This window comes from Carassius auratus, unplaced genomic scaffold, assembly GCF_003368295.1.
Source record: "Carassius auratus strain Wakin unplaced genomic scaffold, ASM336829v1 scaf_tig00217432, whole genome shotgun sequence".
NCBI lineage: Eukaryota > Metazoa > Chordata > Actinopteri > Cypriniformes > Cyprinidae > Carassius > Carassius auratus.
The window spans coordinates 200,001-222,192 of record NW_020529067.1 but is presented as its reverse complement, the minus strand read 5'-3'; the positions used below and the strand labels follow the sequence as shown (position 1 = coordinate 222,192).

Below are 22,192 nucleotides of genomic sequence, written 5' to 3'. Positions count from 1 at the left end.
TTGCTTGGTAAGCATGTGTCAGTGTTATTTTAGTATCATTATTCTTTCAGCAAATGTTTGCAAATTTCAGGTTTGTATAAACCTCGAGAAAAAAAGTATTCATAAATTAAATCATTGAGAATCCGCTGTAGATATATTATGTATAAATTCATAAATTATTTCCATGTGGTAAATGTTGACATATTCAAGCCCTTGACCGATGTCAAACAATAAATACATTTTGTTACAGTTGTTATTCATAGTTTGTCCACAACGGGGCACCATATAACAAGCGGCGAAGCTGTCATTATTATGCGACGACATGTAAGATTCATTCTAGCGAATCGATTCGTTCGCTCGGCTCGCTTAAAGAATCGATTCAAAGAGCCGTTTTTAATTTTTTGCTTAAACAATGCTGTTTATAACTACGTTTTCGTAGCTCGGTGATAATATGCAAAACGCAACAGCAATAATACCTTTCTTTACTCTATGCATTATGTATTATTAATGATGATGATTTTATAATGTCGTAACATGTTTTGTGCTCTACGTAGTGCGGTGGATCAGTGCACTTCCTCGTGACGAGTGTGTGTGGAAACACCTTCAACACGTCTACACACAAACACACACTCCAGGGGAAGAGAGAGGGAGAAAGGGGCGGTGAATTGTTTCCCACCCGCAAATCTTCTTTCCCTGTATCCTCTATCCTCTCTAAACCTAAGTTAGTTTGTTTTCTTCCTGACATGGCTGCGCTCTCAGCCTGGTTCTGGAACGAGCGCTTCTGGCTTCCGCACAATGTCACTTGGGCGGATCTGGCCGACCCTGCGCCCGGGGTGGAGTACCCGAAAGCCGGCCACTTGCTCTCCGCGCTGCCGCTGGCCTTCGGGATCTTCGCGGTGCGGATCTTTTTCGAGAGGTATGGTTTGATTTTGACTGGACGCCTTTGGGACCATCCAACAATTCAGTCTAGCTTTAAGTGATATATACATGCTTTCTTAATACTGAACGTTTAGCTTATGCATGCACGTGTCTAACAAAAAATGCCTTTTGAAGTCCATTTGGGCTGGTTTGAACGTGAGAAGAATTTCAAGCCTTAGGGTTATGAACTTGCAGCCTGATGCATCTGTCAGCTGACCAGCTTAAGGCCTCGACTTATTATGAGGATTGCATTTATTTTTCTTTGCTTTTTATGTGTCCTTTTTTTCATCCCACTCTCACTCTCAAAAGCATGCTTTTTAGTCAGACCTCCTTGTTAAGCAGAAGTGCAGGCACATGTGTTATGAGTTTCCTAATGTTGATTTTGCACAATTTCTGAAATAGTGTCAGAAATGAACACCACAGCTTTAGCAGAGCATGTGATGCATGTACTGTATAAAACGTGTCATTTTTCAAATATGCTTTGAATTCAAGGGACCTTGAGTGGAAATGACATCAGTGTGTCAGGAAAGCTTGGTTTTAAAGGCACAGCGCGCTCAAAAATGAGCAACCCTTTTCTGTCAAAGGTTATCCACCATCAGGTTTTTTTGAAAACCCTTTAATGGTTTTTGAAGATTTATTTATACGTGGAACATGACAGGAGACATTTGGTACAATGTTCACGCTGCTTTTTTTTCCATAAATTGAAAGTGAATGGGAACCGGTGCTGTTAAGCTCTAAAAAAAACCCCACTAAACTGCTTGTGTGCCAAGTTAATAATGACTTAAAAGTTCTGTAGGTTCGTTAAATTAAGTGTGAGTAATGCATTAGAATCTTTCAGTTTTGGGTGAACTATTCATTTAAAACGAAACATTTTAAAAAGACGAATTACTCAATAATGAGTTTGTTCATGTATAATGAATGACTCCAAAGTGTTACGTCCAAAACAACCTCTTTTTTATTAGTTTGGCTGCTTTAGGTTTCATTGGAGTATGATAAGTATCTTGAGGAACCTGTTAGGAGAATAGGAGAAACTACTTCTTACCAATCCAGTTGAGGTAAAAGTATTTATGGATATGATTCTAATCGCACCAGTTCTGTTAACATGGTTTAAAATTTGCCTTTGACTAGTTTCAATTACGTGGTTTGTGACATGTCGCTAAAAACAGCGAGTGAAACCAGTCCACAGAACCAACTTGGACACAATGCATTACCAAATGTTTTTTTGGTTTCCTCTTAAAACATGTGTAACATTGAAGTAGCTGTGTCAATTTTCTTGACGCTTTTGTTTTGGGTCCAATCTTTTCAGATTACATACAAGTTACATACTAAATAGTGTTAATTGAAATAGCCAACTTCTGTAGGTTTTATTAGTATTTTGAATTTGTTTTAATTGATATATTTTCCATGCTAATTTTAGATAAAATATTAGTAACATAATTGTCATTTTATTAACATGTCTTTATAGGATTGAAACATTTTTATTTCAGTTTTAATTATTTTAGCACGTTAACTTAAACTAAATGGAAATGAGAAATGTTGCATTGGCAACTAGATGGAAAAAAATATCTCGTTAACTCTCGTTTTACATTCTCTATATTTTAGTTTGTTTGTTTGTTTTTCTTTCCAAGTTACAACGTTTCTCATCACTGTTTAGTTGTTCGATTTTCCTTCAGAGAAGTCTAAAGCTTTGTTTGTGGATAAGCAAGTTCTGCAAATCCCACCAGACTTCATTCTTGCCAAAGGACTCGTAAATGTTCAGTATCTCTCGAGGAGTGTTCAGTTTATGGACCGGTTCATGGTTTATGATGGTTCATGGTTGTTTAGTTTCCTGATTGAACATATCACATTGACTCTAGGTGAATAGGGCTTCTTTTGTTGTGCTGGCCGTCTTGGTTTCACAGAAGAGCGTTGTCAAACAAACACCCATGTCATGTTTCACTGTCATGTCCTCATGTTTGGGGTCTGACCGAGCCGCTGAGGAGGCCAATTAGCCTAGTTGGTCCAGAGGGGGTTGGTCTGGTTACAGGGGGGCAGTTGCATGCATTCGGTCAGGATGACTTCAGCAGTCTCTCTCTTCATTTATTTATCAGTGGCAACTGCAGACCACAGATAGTGTTGATGTGCTTTAGCAATGATCAGTTACACACTTGGACGGTCTTAAACATCTAAACCAGAGACTTTTCTTTTTTTAACTATGGGAGTTTTTAATGATATTCTAGCAGTTCAGTTTTATGGAACTCAACAGATTTCAGACTCAAAGTTATTTTGTTGATATATTAGGGGAATTTAAAGAGGGGATCTTTTTCATTACTTCGCAAATATACTGAAATATGTGAATACTGCATAAACTGAAATCGATTCACAGGGCTGTTCTGGAAATGTGTCAACACCCGTTTCCAGGATCCTTCCCTCTAGAGTTAAGTCTGTCACTGAATAGTTAATGCTCTAGACAGCTCTAGTACTTTGGGATTACTGGGTCTTTCTGAATCAAACGTTGCCTTGGTCTGGTTTTAACTTACATGCATTGTCATGAGTATGTGGCATCTTATTTGATTATATCATTGCATTTAACTAACAAATAACATATTCAATTACATTATAATTTTACATAGGATATACTAGTTATTTTTGGAACATATAAGCAACCGCAGCCTCTTTTGAATTTGACAGTTTTTAATTTAGGATTAAATTAAAAAAAACTATAAATTCAGAACAACCACTCCAGTCGTCACTTTACCAACTAGAGTTTAAAAGCATTTTTCAGATTTTTTTTTTATCCTGGATTGAAAAATATTAATTATGCATTAATTCTTTTGAAAGCCACTTAAGCAGTAACTTTTTTTAGTGGCCCAAAATTTCAATGTAGGGGGAAAAACATGGTTAAGTTAATGGATTCAGAAATTCAAATCTTAAATCTGGGTTGTACTTGGTTTTAATGATGTTGGGATTTTTGTATTATTAAATTTATTTTAAATAAATGTGGTCTAAATGGAAAACATGGTTATTGTTTTTTTTTTTTAAGTATTTCACAGTGATGTTAATGATCTTTAAGTTATGAATTGTACTAATAAGATCAAATCTCGATTTTTGAACTGAATGATAATCAAAAATCTGATTCCATGATGCATCATATGATTTAGTGTAAAACTGTAATCAAATCAACCTAATTTGAAATTTTGTAAAGACTCTCAACTGTATTGAATTCAATTGTACCCAAATTTCTTGTTTTCTGGCGCATTACATTTGGTAAAGCATTAGAATTAAATCTAATTGTTGGTAAAATTTTCATTCGTATCTTTAGCTTATTCTAAAAACTTAACATTGAAAACCTCTTAAGTATGTGATTATCAAAATGTAATTCTCTTTATGTTTATTTGAAGTTAAAGGGAAAGTTCACCCAAAAATTCTAATTCTGTCATTTACTCGCCCTCAGTTGATGGTAGCCATTGACTTCCATAGTCAATATAGAAGGAAACACTTTGGAAGTCAATGGCTACAGCCAACTATCCAGATACCCATATTCTTCAAAATATCTTTTTTAGCGTTAAGCAGAAGAAAGAAACTCCTACAGGTTTTAAGGTCAGTAAATGATGACCGAATTTTAATTTTTAGGTGAACTCTCCATTTAACCTTGAGCAGTCACATCATTTTATTAGTCATTGAGTTATCTGTAGATGTTTGTTGGGGTTACGTTGAGCTGAATTTTTTTCAGGGGAAGGTGTCACATTCTGCTTTTACGTCCGGTTAAGACATAGAGACACACAGATCAAGTGTCCACGCACATGGGTCACGCTCTGGTCATGTTTCACGAAATCGAATTAGTGAGGAAATGGGAAACGTTGTTAGCTGGTTGTCCTGGCATAGCGAGGTTGCATGAAGCACTGAACACGAGCCTGATACACAAACGCCCACACAATAGGCAAAACGTTAATCATTCAGTATCCCTGCTATGACAGCATCAGCAAAATCTGTGCCAGAAATGATGTGTGTGACATCAGTGATCCGCATTCAGCTTTTGACTCTGAGCTGTTGCCCCACTTCATCCTGTTTCACAGAGCACCAGTACTGTTGCTTGTTAGCGCTTCGTTTTGGGTCATCACTGTTTGTTTCAGAAGCTCTTCAAAACCTTGTGATTTCGTTCAAACCAGCATGGAAATGCTCTACTTCCCTTTCATAGTTCATATAAAGAAGTGCAGTTCTTCCTCAGCTTTGCTTTGTTTTCCAGTACTGATATAAAAACTTTTTTTAATATCAAGATACATTTACATTCATGGCCAAAAGTATTGGCACCCTTGAAAATTTCCAGAAATTTTGGTATTTCTCACAGAAAAGTATTGCAATTACATATGTTTTGCTATACACATATTTATTCCCTTTGTGGGTTTTGGAACAAATAAAAAAAATGAGGAAATAAAGCAAATTTGACAATTTCACACAAAACTGCAAAAATGGGCCATGACTATACTTGAAAAGAATTACTTAAGTCTTCTTTTCTAAGCATGTATAAAAATTACATTTCAGTTTCAGTGTGGTGAGAAAAATACACTTAAATTATTTGGAAAACCAAGTGATTTTTCTCACCCAGCTGATAGATATTTGCGCACAGCAAATATTTTTGCTAGAACTCAAAGACTCAGACTTTTCCAACGGTATGCATTTGTCAATATTGATATTATGAAAAGTTTTGATTATAAAACATTGCAGTACATTTTGAGGAGGAGTTCATTTTCCACTTTTTTTTTTTAATTTTTAGAAAGTACATTTCTAAAATGGTTTTCACATAAAAAATGTTTAGTTTTTAATTCTATTTAATTTACGATGATTACTAAAATATGTGAAAGAGAATGAAAGAGCACAGAGTGTCCCGCTAGTTTAAACGTAACACAATTGTAAATTTAAACTTAATTTTGATGAATTTCTCAGAAAACAAGACTATCTTGTCATAATAATCTTCCTTCTCAAGTAAATGTTTGGTATTTGTAATGGGAAAACAAGAGTAAAATACTGATGAATAACACTTTTTTTAATTATTTTTTTTCTTATTATTTTATTTTCCCAGTTTAAACAGGCATTTATGCACCTAAATCAGGTTTTATACCCAACAAAAGATCACTTGTGTGCTTTGAAAAGACCTTCTATTGTCTCAAACTAGGAAAAGCCCTTGTCCCATGAGGACTCTGCTCTCTTGGAGCTGACCGTTTGTGTCTTCTGCAGCCCACCGTCCTGAAACAAAACACAGACGGTCATGTGATGCAACACGCCAAGTCCGGCTGGTGCAGCTTTAGTGATTGAGATTTTTGCTGAGACTGGCTTTCACAGATTAACTGAGATTGTATTGTTCAAAACATCTGTTTATTGTTGAACGAGCTGAGATTTTAATGTAGTCTCTTTCTCAGCGGGCTAATGTTTAGACCCACGTGTCACTTTGACCCTGCTGGCAAAGGGAATATTGTGAATGTGTTAAATAGGGAACGTCACTGTTTACAAAACTCTGTTTGAGTCTTAGCCATAGATGCTTAACTTCGCAATGAGAAACACAAAATATCTTTAGTTAAGACATATTGTAAGCTTTTTAAGGTGAGGGTCAGATTCTGCAGTTCACTATTTATAGTCTGTGGGCTGGTGGGGGAAGTATAATGGGCTTGGAGACATAGTTCACCCGCGTGTGCCAATTCTGGGTTAATGAACTGGTGAAAACAACCATTGCCAACACATTGCTAGTACGGCCAGTGAGCGGTGTGTTTATTAAGCTGGTCCAGTTTTATTTGAGAGACATGGAGCGAGTTTTATATTAAGAACTTTGACCACAATTAACTGCCATTTTTGTTGTTATGTGTTGTTTAAATACAGTACAGATCTGCAATAAGAATGACTATATTTGACTAAAACTTACATTTCAATTAACATTTCTAAGTAATGATAAATGAACAAGAGTTTAGAAAATCATTTAATGAAACTCATACATTTAAAAGTTGAATTACAGAAACTCTGTTGTGTAGTTTTCAAAATTTGCCAAAAAATAATGATAATTCATTATTATTATTTTTTTTATCTCAAAATTGCTTTCACTTTTTCATTCCATGCACTTTTTTATTTTAGTTTAATAGTTTTATATAATTGTATTATTTAAAGAAAAATTATAGCATCTTAACAGCTTTTGGAGATGTTATGAAAATGGCATTCAGAAATTGCATTGTGTGAAATTGCATATATTTTTCCATTACTACTCTGTTACTACTATTTTCCATTATTACTCATTAATGTTTTTTTTACTTGATGAGAAATTATGAAAAGTTTTGTTTTAATTTTTTTCGCTTGTGAGTTTTTTTGTGTTTTCTTTATTTTGCCTGTGTATTTTTGGATTTATTTTCAGAAGCCATTTTTTTGATCAAATAATATCAATTATTGCTAAGAGCATTAACAATTTTCAATGAAAAACATAAAATAGCCTACAATAAAAATCTGAAATAAATTTTTTATATATATATATATATATATATATATATATATATATATATAAATGAAAAAAAATATTTTTATTTAACAATTACAATTTTTTTCACCAAATTAACAATAAAAGTAAATGACAATATTTTACTACATATATTTTTTTTCTAAAACTAATTTTACTTAACATTTTTTTTTTTTTTTACAAAAATACATATTTTTGTGAATATTTTTGTGCCAAAAATGCATCTTTTGCAAAAGATTTTCTTGCTCAAAATTCAGCTCATTGGTTGAATTAAGTGCAATGTTTGGAAAACACCATGATGTTCATAGTTTTCAAAGAAATTTGCATTCAGTGAGGTTTTAGGAATGTAGCTGGATTTTGCATGAGTCAAATCAATGGCTTTTTGTAATGTGCTGTCAGAAAAGAAAACTAGTTAAACTAGCCGCTAAGTTTAACTTTTTATTTTTTTTACTTTAAGTTTTGGGACTTTTTTCCCCCCTTTTTCTAGAACTATGTTAATTGTGTTAATTTGATTTGTTTGAATAAAAGGACAACTTAAATGCTGGCCTGACAAAGCCTTGTTTGAATGTTTGAAATCGCTTTAAAAAGCTTGAATTTCGAAGATTTAATTAAATTTAAAAAAATGTTTTTAACGTAGCACATTGTTCAAATGTATACGCAAAGTTGGTAGCATGTTAGCATGTTGTTAGCATGTTTTAGCACATTGATAGCATGATTATAACATGTCAGATCAGTCTGAAGGTCTGAGTCGATGTAGCTTGAAAACTATGCCAAACCACCATAATAATAAGATCTGTAAAACAGTTTATTTAAGTGTTTGGTTTTGATCTAGAATAGTAGGAAGGTATGTTAATCTGTAAATTTGTGTAGATGCCAAAGGATAAGATGTTTAATCTCTGCTTTCGTCCCGCAGGTGTATCGCGGGTCCGTGTGCCTCCATCCTTCAGATCCAGACGGAGTTGAGTCGGAGAGCTCAGCCCAACGCCGTCCTGGAGAAAGTGTTTACATCCATCACAAAGGTATGCTAATGCCATGAGAGAGAGTCATTCACCAAAGTTGAGGCTCCATGTGAAGTAATATTATTAAAATACATTTGCATTTTTAGTCTATTATCCCTGGGTTTTCTCTTTTATGAACCTGTTAATTTTCTGCTGTTACTATGTGTGTGTTTTATGAGGCCCACAGAGCAATATCTTCAACTTTAGTCTAGAAACTGACTATAAATACAGCTCAAACAGGTTTAACATTAGCAAACATGTGAATAGAGTTGTGACGCTCTTTACAATCATCAAAGGCCTGTTTGTAGAGCTGCTGTAAATAGTCTTTCTTGAACTTCAGGCATCTTTGTGTATTTGATTTATTATATTAAAGCAATTTATGTTCTACTTTTGTTGTTGTTGTTGCTGTTGTTTTTTATATGTTATTTATATATATTTTTTTATGAAAACTATAATTTATTAAATTTTGTCCCAGACCCAGACTTTAAAACTTGCAATGTAAAAAATCTGTAATAAATATATATTTTTTTAATTAAAATAGTTATAAAGATAAAATTAAATAAGTGCAACTAATTCATCATTTATTGTGTGATTTACACAAATTTTTACGTTGACTTCAGCTTATTTATGTTCTGTGTTTTATTTCATTTTCAGTTTTTTTTTGTTTGTTAGTTTGTTTTTTGTCTTTTGAATGAAAACTATAATTTATTTACATTTGTCTCAGACCCAGACTTTAAAGACTTTGTCAAAACCCATTATAAATACATTATTTCCAACTGACAAAAAGAAAAAGAAACACTAAAATAAATGTAACTTATTTAATATTTATTGTGGTTTACATAAATTTTAACATAAATTACGGCTATAACTATTTTCACGTCAGAAAATTATTTACCTTACAAATGTTTTATTACATTAAGAATTTATTTATTAAGAATTTGTTAATGTATAAATGTATCGGTTAAGATCTTAAGATATAAGACATAAGTAGAATCAAATCAGTTGAGTTACTAAAACAATAAGCCCCAAGAAACCGTGATTTATAGTGAATTTATAACAGCTAAAGGGCGTTATCTGTTATAAATTTACTGTAAACCACGGCTTCACAGGGCTTACTGCTTTTATAAAACAGTTATTCCATACGTAGTAATGTTTCACAAAATAAAAAATTAAGTGTAATGATGTTAATAAAAACAATATTCTTACACCAAACAATGTGGTTGTTGTGGTTCCAACAAAGTGGTTGCCGAGCAACCCACAAATGTAAACAAAGGTGTATGTTTGATGCAGCTTAGAACATGGCTCAGCCAATCAGAATCAAGGACCGGAACTCTCAGTTTTAAACTATACATTTTATGGAATTCTTATTCTGTGTCATTTCCTGTTTAGCTGTAGTTCTGTCAAATTAAGCAAAAAGTGTGAAAACATTAAATGCCCGTGTGTATTTAGGACAAATACATCACATGCTAGCTAGTGTATTCATAATTTCAGAATTATGCTTACATGATTACATTTTCTCTCCATTTGTCTTTGTTTGATTTCAGTCCCCGGACTCGAGGCACTTAGAGGGTCTGTCTAAGCAGCTGGACTGGGACGTGAGGAAGATCCAGCGATGGTTTCGACAACGGAGGAACCAGGACAAACCCAGCACTAGAACCAAGTTTTGCGAGAGCATGTATGGTTTCATTTTTCCATTTATTTTAAATGCATTTTTTTTAAAGCACACATGCATGCTAGTGCTGTACCATATAAAAACATGGCATTTAAACCCTGAATTTTTACATTTATTAGACACTTTTATTGAAAGTGATGAGAAAATTTACAGGAATATTTGCTGTATTTTTTTTATCTTACTTTATTCATCATTTAGCATGTGGAAATGCCATTCAGAAATATAATTGAGAAATGTATGCATTTACATTTATTCATTTATTTAATGCTTTTATTGAAAGTAATGAGGAATTTATCAATAATATTTGCACTACACCATACTTCCAGTTTCTAGTGTAATTCCTCTTGGTTTGCTTCATTAGAAATATTTACTGAGGAATATTTTGAAGGTTAAATAGAAATTGAATGGAAAAATACTCCTGGAGTAGTAGTGGGTGGAGACTGCTCCTGCATTGGTCAGTTTTTATGTCAATCAAAGTTTTGCAATGTAAGTGCTCTAGAAGGCTGTAAATGTATAAATGCATGTTGAAGTTTTTACATTTTTACATAATTCGTCCTATATTTTGGAAACAGAGTCGTATGTGGTCTTTCCTGATTTTGCTGGTTGTGTTCAGATGCATTTGTTGTCACCACCCACGTTCTCTGTGATTCACCAGTAAAATCAGGCCTCTGGTTTGACTGATTGCAGTACTGTGGTTCCTCTTACATGCAGTCGTGTATTTGAGTTTCAGATATCTGTTTTCTCTGATTTCTCTGCAGGTGGAGGTTTACATTTTATCTGTGTATATTTATATATGGGATCCGTTTCCTGTGGCAGGTGACTTACAACTGCAAGATTTGACTTTTTTTAGGGTCTATTTATACAATTTATCAATTGACTGTGTGCGTGTGTGTGTGCTTTCTAGTCTCTCTGGATGTGGGATACGAGACAATGCTGGTACAATTACCCCTATCAGGTAACGCTTAAATGTTGTCCATTCTCTAATGTAAGTTTAATTCAATCTTTTGGCCATTACGTGTACCTTTTTTGCAAACACAATGGACCCTATTTTAACGATCTAAACTCAAAGTGTAAAGTGCACGGCACAGGTGCACTCAGGGCGTGTTCAATTCCACTTTTGCTATTTTAATGACGGTAAAACGGATGGCTCGCCCGGGCGCATGGTCTAAACGGGTTGTCCCTATTCTCTTAATGAGTAATGGGTGTTTTTTGGGCATAACGTGCAATAAACCAATCAGAGTCTCATCTTCCATTCCCTGTAAGAGCCAGTTGCTCTCGTGCCATGATGGATTTGCTATTTACACGGCAGAATTTGGCAAGCGCAAAGACAGAAGGCGTCTCCGAGATGAAACAGAGCTGCTCGTGTGCGAGCAAATAGATTCTGATATATGTGATGTCTATCCATTATGACATGTAGGCATTTATATATTTAATTAGCCTACAAAAAATGATTAAGCATTGCAATCCTTTAATTTTTTATATTTGGCATGTTTGTGTGCTGCTGTGCGTCCCTATGTTTAATAAGCAGCATGTACGCTCTTTAAATAACAAAGAAAAACATTGAACCAGACTTTAGACCAGGTTTGAGTTGGTCTATGGGGCAGTCTATTTTCAGCTCATTAAAATAGCAATGCGCCTGAACACAGCTCTTTTTTTTAGACCAGCACGCCCATGGACGCACAAATGGGCTCAAATGCATTTGCTAATTAAATGACGTGGCGCTGGACGGGAAAATGCGAATGGCGCCGGACTGAAATTAGCGCTACGCCTTGCGTCGCATTATACCGATTTCAATTATAATACATAAAATATTATGTAGTAGTTTATATTTAATTGACTTTATTATATTAGCAGAACATCTGTCACTGTCAAATGTATGCAGATTTAAATATCATCTTAAAATGAAATAATTAGTATATAAATGATTGCATTGCTGTATGATAAATAAATAAAACTTGAATGATAATCTCAAAAGAGAATGCAAAAATGTATTTTATTCAGTTGTATTCATAATAATAATGATAGGGATTTAGGGAGTAAATGTGCTTAGTTGTTATTAAAGTTTGCAAAAAAGAATCCTAAAATTACTGTCACTTCATGCATTTGATTATATTTATTATTTAATTGTATTTATTTAGTTAAAATAAAATTTTACATTAAAACTTTTTTTGATTTTATGCACATAAAAAAAAAAGATCTTGTTTTTTGCCATATTTAATTGCGTTGTTTAATTTAATTTGTTCTTTTGAACAAATTGAATTGTAAAATAATGAGAATTTATGGAGTAACTGCACTATCATGAATAAAATTTCACTATACTTTTAAAATTAATGCAATTTTTTATTGTTTTATATTTGTGTATTTAATTTTATTGTTATTATTTATTTATCACCTGACATATTGACCATTTGTTCTGATGTAGTGTCTTGTCTATAATCTGTGTGTGTGTGTGTGTGTGTGTGTGTGTGTGTGTGTGTGTCGCAGGTGCTGACCTCAGGCCTGTATAATTATTATATAGCAGAACTGGCCTTCTACTGGTCGCTCATGTTCTCACAGTTCACAGACATCAAAAGAAAGGTGAGCGTTGGTGGATCAAACGTCAACTGTTCATTCCTGTTGTGTTTAATTTACTTCTCTCACATTTCTAAACTTCCCTCCACATCAGACACACTCAGACGAGTTGCTTATGAGGTCAAAATCCTGCAGTTTTACATGTTTAACATAGCATTGTTCCCGACAGCAGCTGCGTCATGTGATGCAGATTAAAACAGGTGGTGTGTTAGAGAAGGAGAAGGCCTTAAACTGAATCAGCAGCTGTCAGATGCACATCTGTCAGGTTTTCAGCCGCATGTACAGAGCGTCTTCAGGGCGTGGCTTGTCTGTTTGTTTAGGACACGGCCCGCGGCGGTGACCATTATGAGCTGAGAGATTTGTATAATAACTTACAGCGAGTGAATCATAACAGAGAGAGATTGTTCTTCTTTATTTGACACGGCGGAAACAATCTGAGAAATTCGGCTTGTGTCCAGCCGAAAGGAAGAGTTACAAATCTGACTCGATGCTTCTGTATTTCATTTGCATCATATTTTCATGTCCTGCTGGTAGTTTTGAACACATTTCTGGTGTATTTCTGCAGGATTTCCTCATCATGTTCGTCCATCATCTGGCGACGATCAGTCTGATCAGTTTCTCGTATGCAAATAACATGTTGCGTGTTGGGAGTCTGGTCATGTGTATTCACGACTCTTCTGACTTCCTGCTGGAGGTAAGAGTGCAACAACGCTTTTACTGTCTTGTTATATTTCTAAACTAGCATTTAAATTAGGGGCCATGTGAAATTTTATGCATAATTACCATCATTTTCAATGATGCATGAATATATATATATACACTAATATACTATTTATTACTGATATTTTTTATTTTCAAATTGATGTCATTTTAATTTGTTATATTTTTAGTCCGTTTTTATTTTATTAGTTCTTGTATTTATCAATTTAGTTTTTATTCATTTTTATTAACTGTTTTATGGTGTCTCCTTTATCTATACACCTTTTACCTATTTCTTTATTATTCTCAGGTAGGTAAGGAAAGTCGACCCTGGACAAAACTATAAGCATTTCAAAAATACTTACATCTTGCTCAGTAGACTTCCCTGTGGTCAGTTCTTGCTTACGGCTCTTAAATTACTGCTCTTGCAGACCATAACTTGTCAATAATAAAATACAAGTTTTATTAAAATTAACAAAAGTTATATCAAAGTACAATAGTAAAGTTACAAAATCAAGGTATAATCAGCTGGTATCAGGCGTCGAGGGATACTGTGCTTGTTCAGTATCCGTCCGTCGAGTCTCTCTCTCTGTCTTTTATACCCAGACGTCGAACGCTGGTTCTTCTGATGTCATCACCTGGAGTGCTGCCAACTCCTCTGCCGAGGCTTTCAGTTGTTTACTTCACATTGCTTTAGCCCTTTTCCTCTTTTTTTTCCTCTTAACAGTCGGTGAAATACACCTTAAATACTATATTGTCCATTTATCATAAAAACTATTTCTAATACATAAGTGTTTCTACTCTAAATCAGTCACTACATACATTTCATGCAAGTAAGCAGTTTTCTTAATGTTAGTGAAGTTACACAATACATTTTCCATATAGCATTAATCACAGGGTTACATCTTTGTACTTAAGCAAAAGCATTATTACTACTTAGGTTACAGTACATCTGTATAGCACAATATAACTTTATAGCAAATTAAGCATTAATCAAGACAGTACAATTGCAAAATCATCATCTCCATTAACATAACACATTTTAATTTCAGTCTTTGTTTGACCCCCAATACATTTTACATTTTAACTGTATTTAAATGAATAATTCCATCCCAGTGTATTTTTTCCCACTGCAACAGTTAATTTTTTATTAATATTTTTCTTGTTATTTTTTATTTTGCAGGCTGCAAAGTTAGCAAACTACGCCAAATCCCAGCGTTTATGTGACTTCTTGTTTGTGGTGTTCGGGATGATCTTCTTTGTGACGAGGCTGGTCATTTTCCCCTTCTGGTCAGTATCACGTGTGTGTGTGTGTGTGTGTGTGTGTGTGTGTGTGTGTGTGCGCGCTCATATAATAGACCAATCAACTCTGTTTGAGAGCCGCTGATGGTCTCCTGCAGAGCCAAACCACTGTTTGAAATCACTGTTATATGCATATATAGTAAGATTATTTGTAATGTTTAAGAAAACCATTAGCTCCAGTGGTGTCCTTGATTCTGATTGGTCAACAGCTGTGTTTTATTGACTGCTTCACCCAACGGTAACATAAATGGTCAATTATATAGTCTCCAATCAGTTCCATGTGTTACATACACATCGTTTATTATTTATGTAATGAATTATGAGTGAAGAGTTTGGAGACGTGACTCAATCACTATAGAGCACAGGCCTCTCATACCTTATCACAAACTATTATATTAAATATTGCATACTATTAAGTCTAAAATAAGTATTAAAGATGTTAAAAGTGTCATGCATTTTGGAAAGAAACTGAATTTTTAGGATCATTAAGATTTTTTGCACTGTGACAAAAAATGGGAGGAATGGGAGGAAATAATAAAATATTATTTCAATGGTTCATTGTTTTATTACTTTAAAGTATTTATGTATGATGGTAGTATTTGTCTTTGTCGACATTTATGCAAATTAAAATTAAAGTATCTCAAATTAACTAATGATTTAGAAAGTATATAAATAATTGCATTGCTGTTATTATAATTAAATTCCTGTTTAATTTAATTAAAATGGCAATGGGGTCTGCAAATATTTTTAACTGATTTTATGTTGCACAAAAAAAGATCCTAAAATATCCTTCATTTATTTAATTTTATTTGGATGAGGATTTAGGGATGCTGTTTTAAAAGTTGAAGATTTAATAATAATTCAAACATTAATTACATCTTTTTTTTTTATTGTTTTATTGTTTTTTTATCAAAACAACAAATTACTGTTTATGTAAATAATGATTATTAGAATTTTTGTTATGTTATTCAATTTGATAAATTATTTTGGAAGGTTCTAAGCAGCTAAGTTTCTATATATTTATTTTGTTATTTTGTGCGTGTGTGTGTGTATTTTGCGATATCACATGAAAAATACTGGACGGAAACACCAAGATTAGCATAAAATCTTTAAATGTGCTTTAAAAAAAACTCCATTAAAGGCGGGTGTACACGGTGCGATTTTTTTGTTGCTGTACAAACTCGCTGAGGTTTTTTTTTCCTTCGGGAGATAGTTTCAGATGCTCGCGGCTAGTACTGTGTGAGAATAATTACAGACCGATCCGAGAACGTTAGGAGCACCTCCGATAATTTTCGAACATGTAAAAAAAATGGGACACTGTCTGTTTAAATTCACGACGAATTGGCGAGCCATCTGAAGTTGACCAATCAGAAGATAAAACCCACATATTATTTATATAAGTAATCTATGTAGTAATTTTTGTTAATTATACAGCTCTATTTCTTTTTTCTTTTCTTTTTTATTCCAAATTGTGCCAAATTAGCCAAATTCAGAAATAGCCTTCAAACCTCGAGTTGTTAATGAAGAACAGAAAGTCCAAATCCATAGCTGCCACAAAGAAAATTATTTCGCCCTCAGAATCCATATTTTTATAAATGACACAAAGCGTAATGTTTACGTCAGAGTTTGTCAAATTGTAGTAAATTCGTGTCGTGTGACTGCCTCCGTACGATTTTTTTACGCCCGCCTTTAAATGGATTTTTTTAATCCAATAATAATATATCCAATATTTTTATTGTTGATACTTTTTGCACTAGTTCCCAACACTTGTGTTTTCTTGAATACATGGGATAGAAACAGTGCTTTATTCACAAAAGTTAGATATTTCAGGTTAAATTCACAACCTTTAAGCTATTATATATATATATATATATATATATGAAAAATGTTACACATGATAAACATTGTCAATATTAAGTTTTTTTATGAAAACTAATGTTAGTAGTATACAAAATAGTAAATAAGATGTAGATTCGTTTCTTTACACTAGATGCGAATGAAGCTTTAAGCTCGAGTGATTTACATGTTAAGTCAATGCAAAGACGTGAATAGACAACATGTGGCGTGATTCCTGCGAGTTGAAAAATCTGAACTTTGGTGGAAATTTGCACTGCGTTAACCAATCAGGAGTTTGCTCTAGTAGTGACGTGATTACGACGTAGCAATCTGAGGCAAAATCCAAAAAAATAATGGAGGAATTATTTTTCATGTTTAACCACAAAAGAGACATCAGAGCTATTGGCAAAAGTCAGAAGAACTAGCCGAGTCGAGACTGAGCTCCCACTGATCGCATGGAGCTGATCGTCTCCGAAATGAGCGAAACACATTTTTAAATAGGCGCTGTCTTTATAAATAAACTGCATATTTGAGTTTAAAACAACTACATTCTCACCTGAAATACTTTTAAATCTAAATTTCATGACACGATAACAGTAAAATTTTGAAAATTATCAGAATAAATGGCGGTTGAAATCACAATGATTCGTAAACTCAGCTGGCAGAAGCCCCTCCCATGACGCAAATTTAAGTCTTATGTGAAGTTCCACATGCAAATGGAGTGATTAAACTCAAAATGTTCAAGCGTCCAACTACGCGCGATTTATTCGCCCAAGTCGCGTCTGGTGTGAACGCCCCAATAGAAACAAATCCATCATTTTTTTACTTCAACCATTGTTTCTGGCTAAAATACGAGTCCATGATAATGCACAATAATGCAGTTTTAGATGAGATGAAATGTTTTGGATGTTGCAGGATCCTGAACTCGACGCTCTTCGAGAGCTGGGAGATCATCGGGCCGTACCCGTCCTGGTGGCTCTTCAACTCTCTGCTGCTGGTGCTGCAGTTGCTGCACATCATCTGGTTCTACCTCATCGCCCGCATCGCCTTCAAAGCCATCATGAGAGGAAAGGTGCGCACACTCCCGCCGCTCTGAGCCACATGTTCACGAGGATCACCTTTATGTTGTGTAGTTACATTCGTTTCCTCTCTTTTTCTCTTTCTCTCTAGCTGCTGGAAGGCTGTTCCCATCTTTCAGCTTCTGTACTGATAGAAATCTTTTCCTATTTCTGCTAAACTCACTCGCTTTAGAGTCTTTCCCTCTCTGTCTCTCAGTCGCTTCGGCTGTAAGTCTGCTTTCTTTACTTGTTTTCCTGGTTGGTTTTCTAGAGGTTTTGTATCCCAGACTATGTATTTAATCTGTTTAATGTGTTTCAAAGGAATAGTTCACCTAAAAACGCAATTCCTCTTAACATTTCCTCACCCTCAGGTCATGCAACATTAGGAGGAGTTTGTTTCTTCATCAGATTTTGAGAAATGTAGGACTTGCTCAGCAGTGGATGCTCTGCAATGAATTGGTGGCATCAGAATGAGAGTCCAAACAGCTGATAAACACATTACAGTAAATTCACACTGCTCCAGTCCATCAGTTAATGTCTTAAGAAGCCAAAATCTGTGTGTTTGTAAGAAACCAATCCATCACTGAGACATTTTTTACTTCTAACTGTCGCTTCTGGCCAAAAGAGAAACTGTTATCATGGATTATAGATTTTAAGCAACAGTTTAAGGTAAAAAAAAAATAATAATAAATACAAATACACAGCTTTTGGCTTCTCAAGACATTGACTGATGAACAGGAATGGTGTGAATTACAGTAATGTTTTTATCAGCTGTTTGGACTCTCATTCTGACGGCACCCATTCACTACAGAGCATCCATTGCTGAGCAAGTGATGCAATGCTACATTTCTCCAAATCTGATGGAAAAACAAACTCATCCTAATCTTTGAGTGGAGGATTTGGCATTTAAGCGCCCTCTTGAGGAAGCCTACCAACATTTCCCAACCAGAGTACTGAACCAAACCAGTACTTTAATTAAAAACCCACCGCTGGATTGGTCTGCTTATTAAAACAGTTGAACTTGATAAAATAATTAAAAAAATTTTAACCCTACTCACTACATCCAAACCATTAAAAGTACTACAGCTAATAACCCCAATGTGTCCAAACCAGGTGTCCAAAGATGACCGCAGTGACATTGAAAGCAGCTCGGAGGAAGAAACTGATACGATACCCAAAGAGCGACTCAAGATGGGTTCATCCCGAGGAGAAAATGGCTCAAATGGCCATTTTGGCTCCAAAACCTGGAGCCAGAATCACAACAACTGGTGATACTCTCTTCATTTGGCCTCGCGCACAATCTCGTGTCCTAGAAATACCACAGCGGGGACTATTCCTCATCCCTGTACCTCAATCCAACAACAAAAACACCAATGAAATAAGCCTGATGTGGGACTTTTGAGACTCGATGACGGAGTTTGGGGCGCCATTCCGGTGATGATGGGACACTAATGACAACATGGCCACTGTGAGAGGCTTGTGAAAGAGAAAAACGATTAAATTAGTGATATTTGCATTCCCTCGTTTCCTTGTTTTGGGAGCTGAGAAGACGTTTCTGTTCCACACTTCGTTTTACTGAAGTCACGGAAGATTATTCTCTTCAGATTTTAACTGTCGGATGTACTCTAGTTCCTATATACAGTTGCGTTACTTTATGTTTTGGTTTCTGACGTGTTTGTAATTTGTTTCCTGTGCTGTTTTTCATTTTACTTTTTTATTTTTGGAAACCAAATAAGGTTATTAAAATGAAAGCTGGGCGTTTGTTCTGTAATGAGATGCTGTTTTGATTAAAAAATTTGAGTTTTTTTTTTTTTTTCATCTTCCACTGGAAATCGGGGTAGATTAAATGAAATATATGAAAATTTAAATAAGTTTAGGGTTCCCCTGGTCATCCTAGTAATGTCTGGGTTTTGAAACTATGGTTTCCAGTCTTGTAGTCAATTTTGACATCTATAAAATGGACATTTCTATACTACAGAAAAATTTGTATTTTCTGATCATAAAGAGCATTGTAAATGCTAAACGCAAATAATAATTAAATTAATTTTTAAATAATATCTAGGTCCTGGAGCAAAACCAGTTGAAAAGCACTGGTATGGTGAATAAAAATGTTAATTTAATATTTTCCCCACTTTTATAGTGTTTACTAATATAGTCGTTTTATTTTATATTTTTCTATTTAGTTTTTAAGATATAGTATAATTTTAGCACTCCAACCTAAATTTGTTTTCGGTAAGCTGATGCATTTAAGTTTTCCAACTAGTATTGGTTTTATTTCAGGTTTATTCTAATTAACAAAAACTATTTTAACAGTTTTAGTGGAGTTCATGACAACAACACTAGAATATAATATTCTAAATGCATATTCAGCTCTAAAACATCACATATAGTCTTTTAAAACCATTTTCACACCTGGAAAACATGGTAAAATCAATTGGTAATAGGTGTGAGATCCCTGCAGATCTACAGGACATGCACAAACACTGATGAAAAATGATTTTTATAAGGACATTTAATATATTACAACACATAAGAACTCCACAGAAAGGCAAATTAACTCTTTGAGGGTCATGAACACAGGTGGGTTTCTTCACGTGATCTTTGTGTGATTATTTACAGCCAGTGTCTTCAGTCTTTAATGGTCTCTGAGGCCGCGCTCTCATTCTGTGCCGCCAGCTCCAGCTGTTTCTGTCTCTGCATGAAGCGTTGAGCCCGCAGGACACACAGGTATCCGCCGTACACCGTCAACAGCATCATGGAGCCCGAGACCAGCTTGTAACCCACATCAGCGATGCGCTTCCCGCTCAGCATGACAGATCTGTGAAAACATTAGGAGCATCCTATTAAACGGTGAACGTTCCCATTTGATTGTTTTTAGGAATTAAATATGAATGTTCCTGAAACCTAAAAATAATGTTTGACATCTGTAACTTTTCCTGGCCAACTAAAAACTAAACTGGGAACGTCATGGTAGCCAAAACTAATGTTTCCAGAGCATTCTAGTTACCAAAAAACTAAGCAGTGATACACGTCAAAGATGTGAGGCCTTAAAAGCCTTCAACTCCAACACAGTGGATTAGAGATTTGCTCTTTTCCCTAAAGTTAGAAAACAACTCATTTAATAGAGCTTGGGGCTCTTTTAAGCAATGTCACAGAACGTGTTTATTGTCAGACGTAGACTGATTCTTAGCTTCTTTTTTTCAAGTTAAACGTTATTGTATTATACAGACTGTGCACTTTCATTGTTTTGATAAGCCGAATAATTATTTATTCGTATTTATTATTATTATTTGATCTGTTGCATTACTAAGTTCTGCTTTTTCTTCGTTGTAATATTGTCGTAAAACTTAAAGTAAAAAATGTTTTTTAAAAAGAGCATCTGAAATATCATGAATAATATCATTATAATCTGTATTTTTCGTGGCTATAGATTCAAAATACTATGGTATAACCATGGTACATAGCCAAAAACATGGCCGTATTCTTGCACCATTTGTTCGTGAATACTAATTCTATTTTTCTTCAGTTTTACCACACATCAGCATGAGTTTGCATCTCAGCTCTATTATCTCAACTGCTTTTTCCAGCAAAAAGGTCAAAACGGGTTTGATTAATATTTCTTCTACATAAATAACGTTTTAAGTCGTTTAATGTAACTGCGTTCACATAAAATATGGCAAATGTGGAGTCTTACCTATTAAATCTCCAATTCAAAGTACGAGGAAATGCAGCTCTGTTCTCAATGTCAGGCGATTTACTTTTGCGCATGCGCAGTGCGCAGTTTCTTTTCATAACGTATGGCGAAGCGGAAGGGACAAATGTAGTAAAAGCGTTTTTCGCTCATAGGTTTCTTGTGGGTTTCTAAAATAAATCTTCTGAAAATGTATGTTTTAGCAGTGAGCAATACAATTCTGGTTTCTGCTTTATTGTGTTCAAACATGGACATTCCCCATGTTTATCACGTGACTTGCCTTATTATCCTTCATATTTTGAAATTATGTAAAACCAGTATAAATTTGGTCATAAGATGATTTAACATTGTCTTTATAATCATTGGAATTAATATGGTTATAGTATATATTTATATATATAGTATTTTTTTTAACTATTATATATATATTCATTATTACCTGATTGTTTTCAATATGAACATCAAGCATATCATTTAAATATGTAGTTTTAATCACCAAAATGTGTTTTGCATGTGACTTTGTGGGTGCATCTGAATCTTGCATCTCTCTTAAAGATTCAAGAGTCTACAACATGGGACAGAATCTTCTTTTCTTCAGAAGATGATGATAAAGACTAAAGAGCAACACTGTCGGGCAGAAGATGAATCTGTTCAAATCAGTCCTCAGTCAAACTGACTTTATGGATTGACAAGACTCCAATCCTAATTTGACGGATTGTAATTCTATTCACCAACCACAAGGAAGCACTAGTGATGTTTGCCATGAGTTCGACAGTCAGTATAAATGAGTGCGAGACATTTTTTGTAGCATTTTGTTAGTATTATTATTCTTAAAAATGTGTCCTCTGGCTTTTCTTTATAATTCTAAATTATTGTTTCGTATAAAACTAATTTTAACAAGTTGTTAATTATTTAATAGCAACTGTTTCAGGCATATGCTCTGAATGTTTTAATGTAACAAAGGCAACAGGCCTACTCCATTTTGATACTAAAGTA

At 34.4% G+C, this 22,192-nt stretch overlaps 2 protein-coding genes across 2 annotated transcripts; one reads left to right on the top strand and one right to left on the bottom strand.

The window, feature by feature from the left end:
* The first annotated feature begins 266 nt into the window (after positions 1 to 266).
* LOC113100953 (ceramide synthase 5-like) lies at positions 267 to 19,281 on the top strand. The gene is made up of 10 exons (XM_026265434.1): positions 267 to 895; positions 8,283 to 8,388; positions 9,912 to 10,042; positions 10,798 to 10,855; positions 10,944 to 10,994; positions 12,524 to 12,616; positions 13,176 to 13,304; positions 14,493 to 14,599; positions 17,363 to 17,519; positions 18,619 to 19,281. Exons 1-10 carry the CDS (start codon positions 723 to 725, stop codon positions 18,775 to 18,777), a joined length of 1,164 nt encoding a protein of 387 aa, XP_026121219.1. The 5' UTR covers positions 267 to 722; the 3' UTR covers positions 18,778 to 19,281.
* A 703-nt stretch (positions 19,282 to 19,984) lies between these two features.
* Positions 19,985 to 21,311, bottom strand: LOC113100955 (cytochrome c oxidase assembly protein COX14 homolog). Its single transcript, XM_026265436.1, has 2 exons — positions 21,200 to 21,311; positions 19,985 to 20,323 (listed from the first exon to the last, which is right to left on the bottom strand). The coding sequence occupies exons 1-2, from the start codon at positions 21,295 to 21,297 to the stop codon at positions 20,134 to 20,136; spliced, it is 288 nt and encodes a 95-aa protein (XP_026121221.1). The 5' UTR covers positions 21,298 to 21,311; the 3' UTR covers positions 19,985 to 20,133.
* Positions 21,312 to 22,192: the final 881 nt, after the last annotated feature.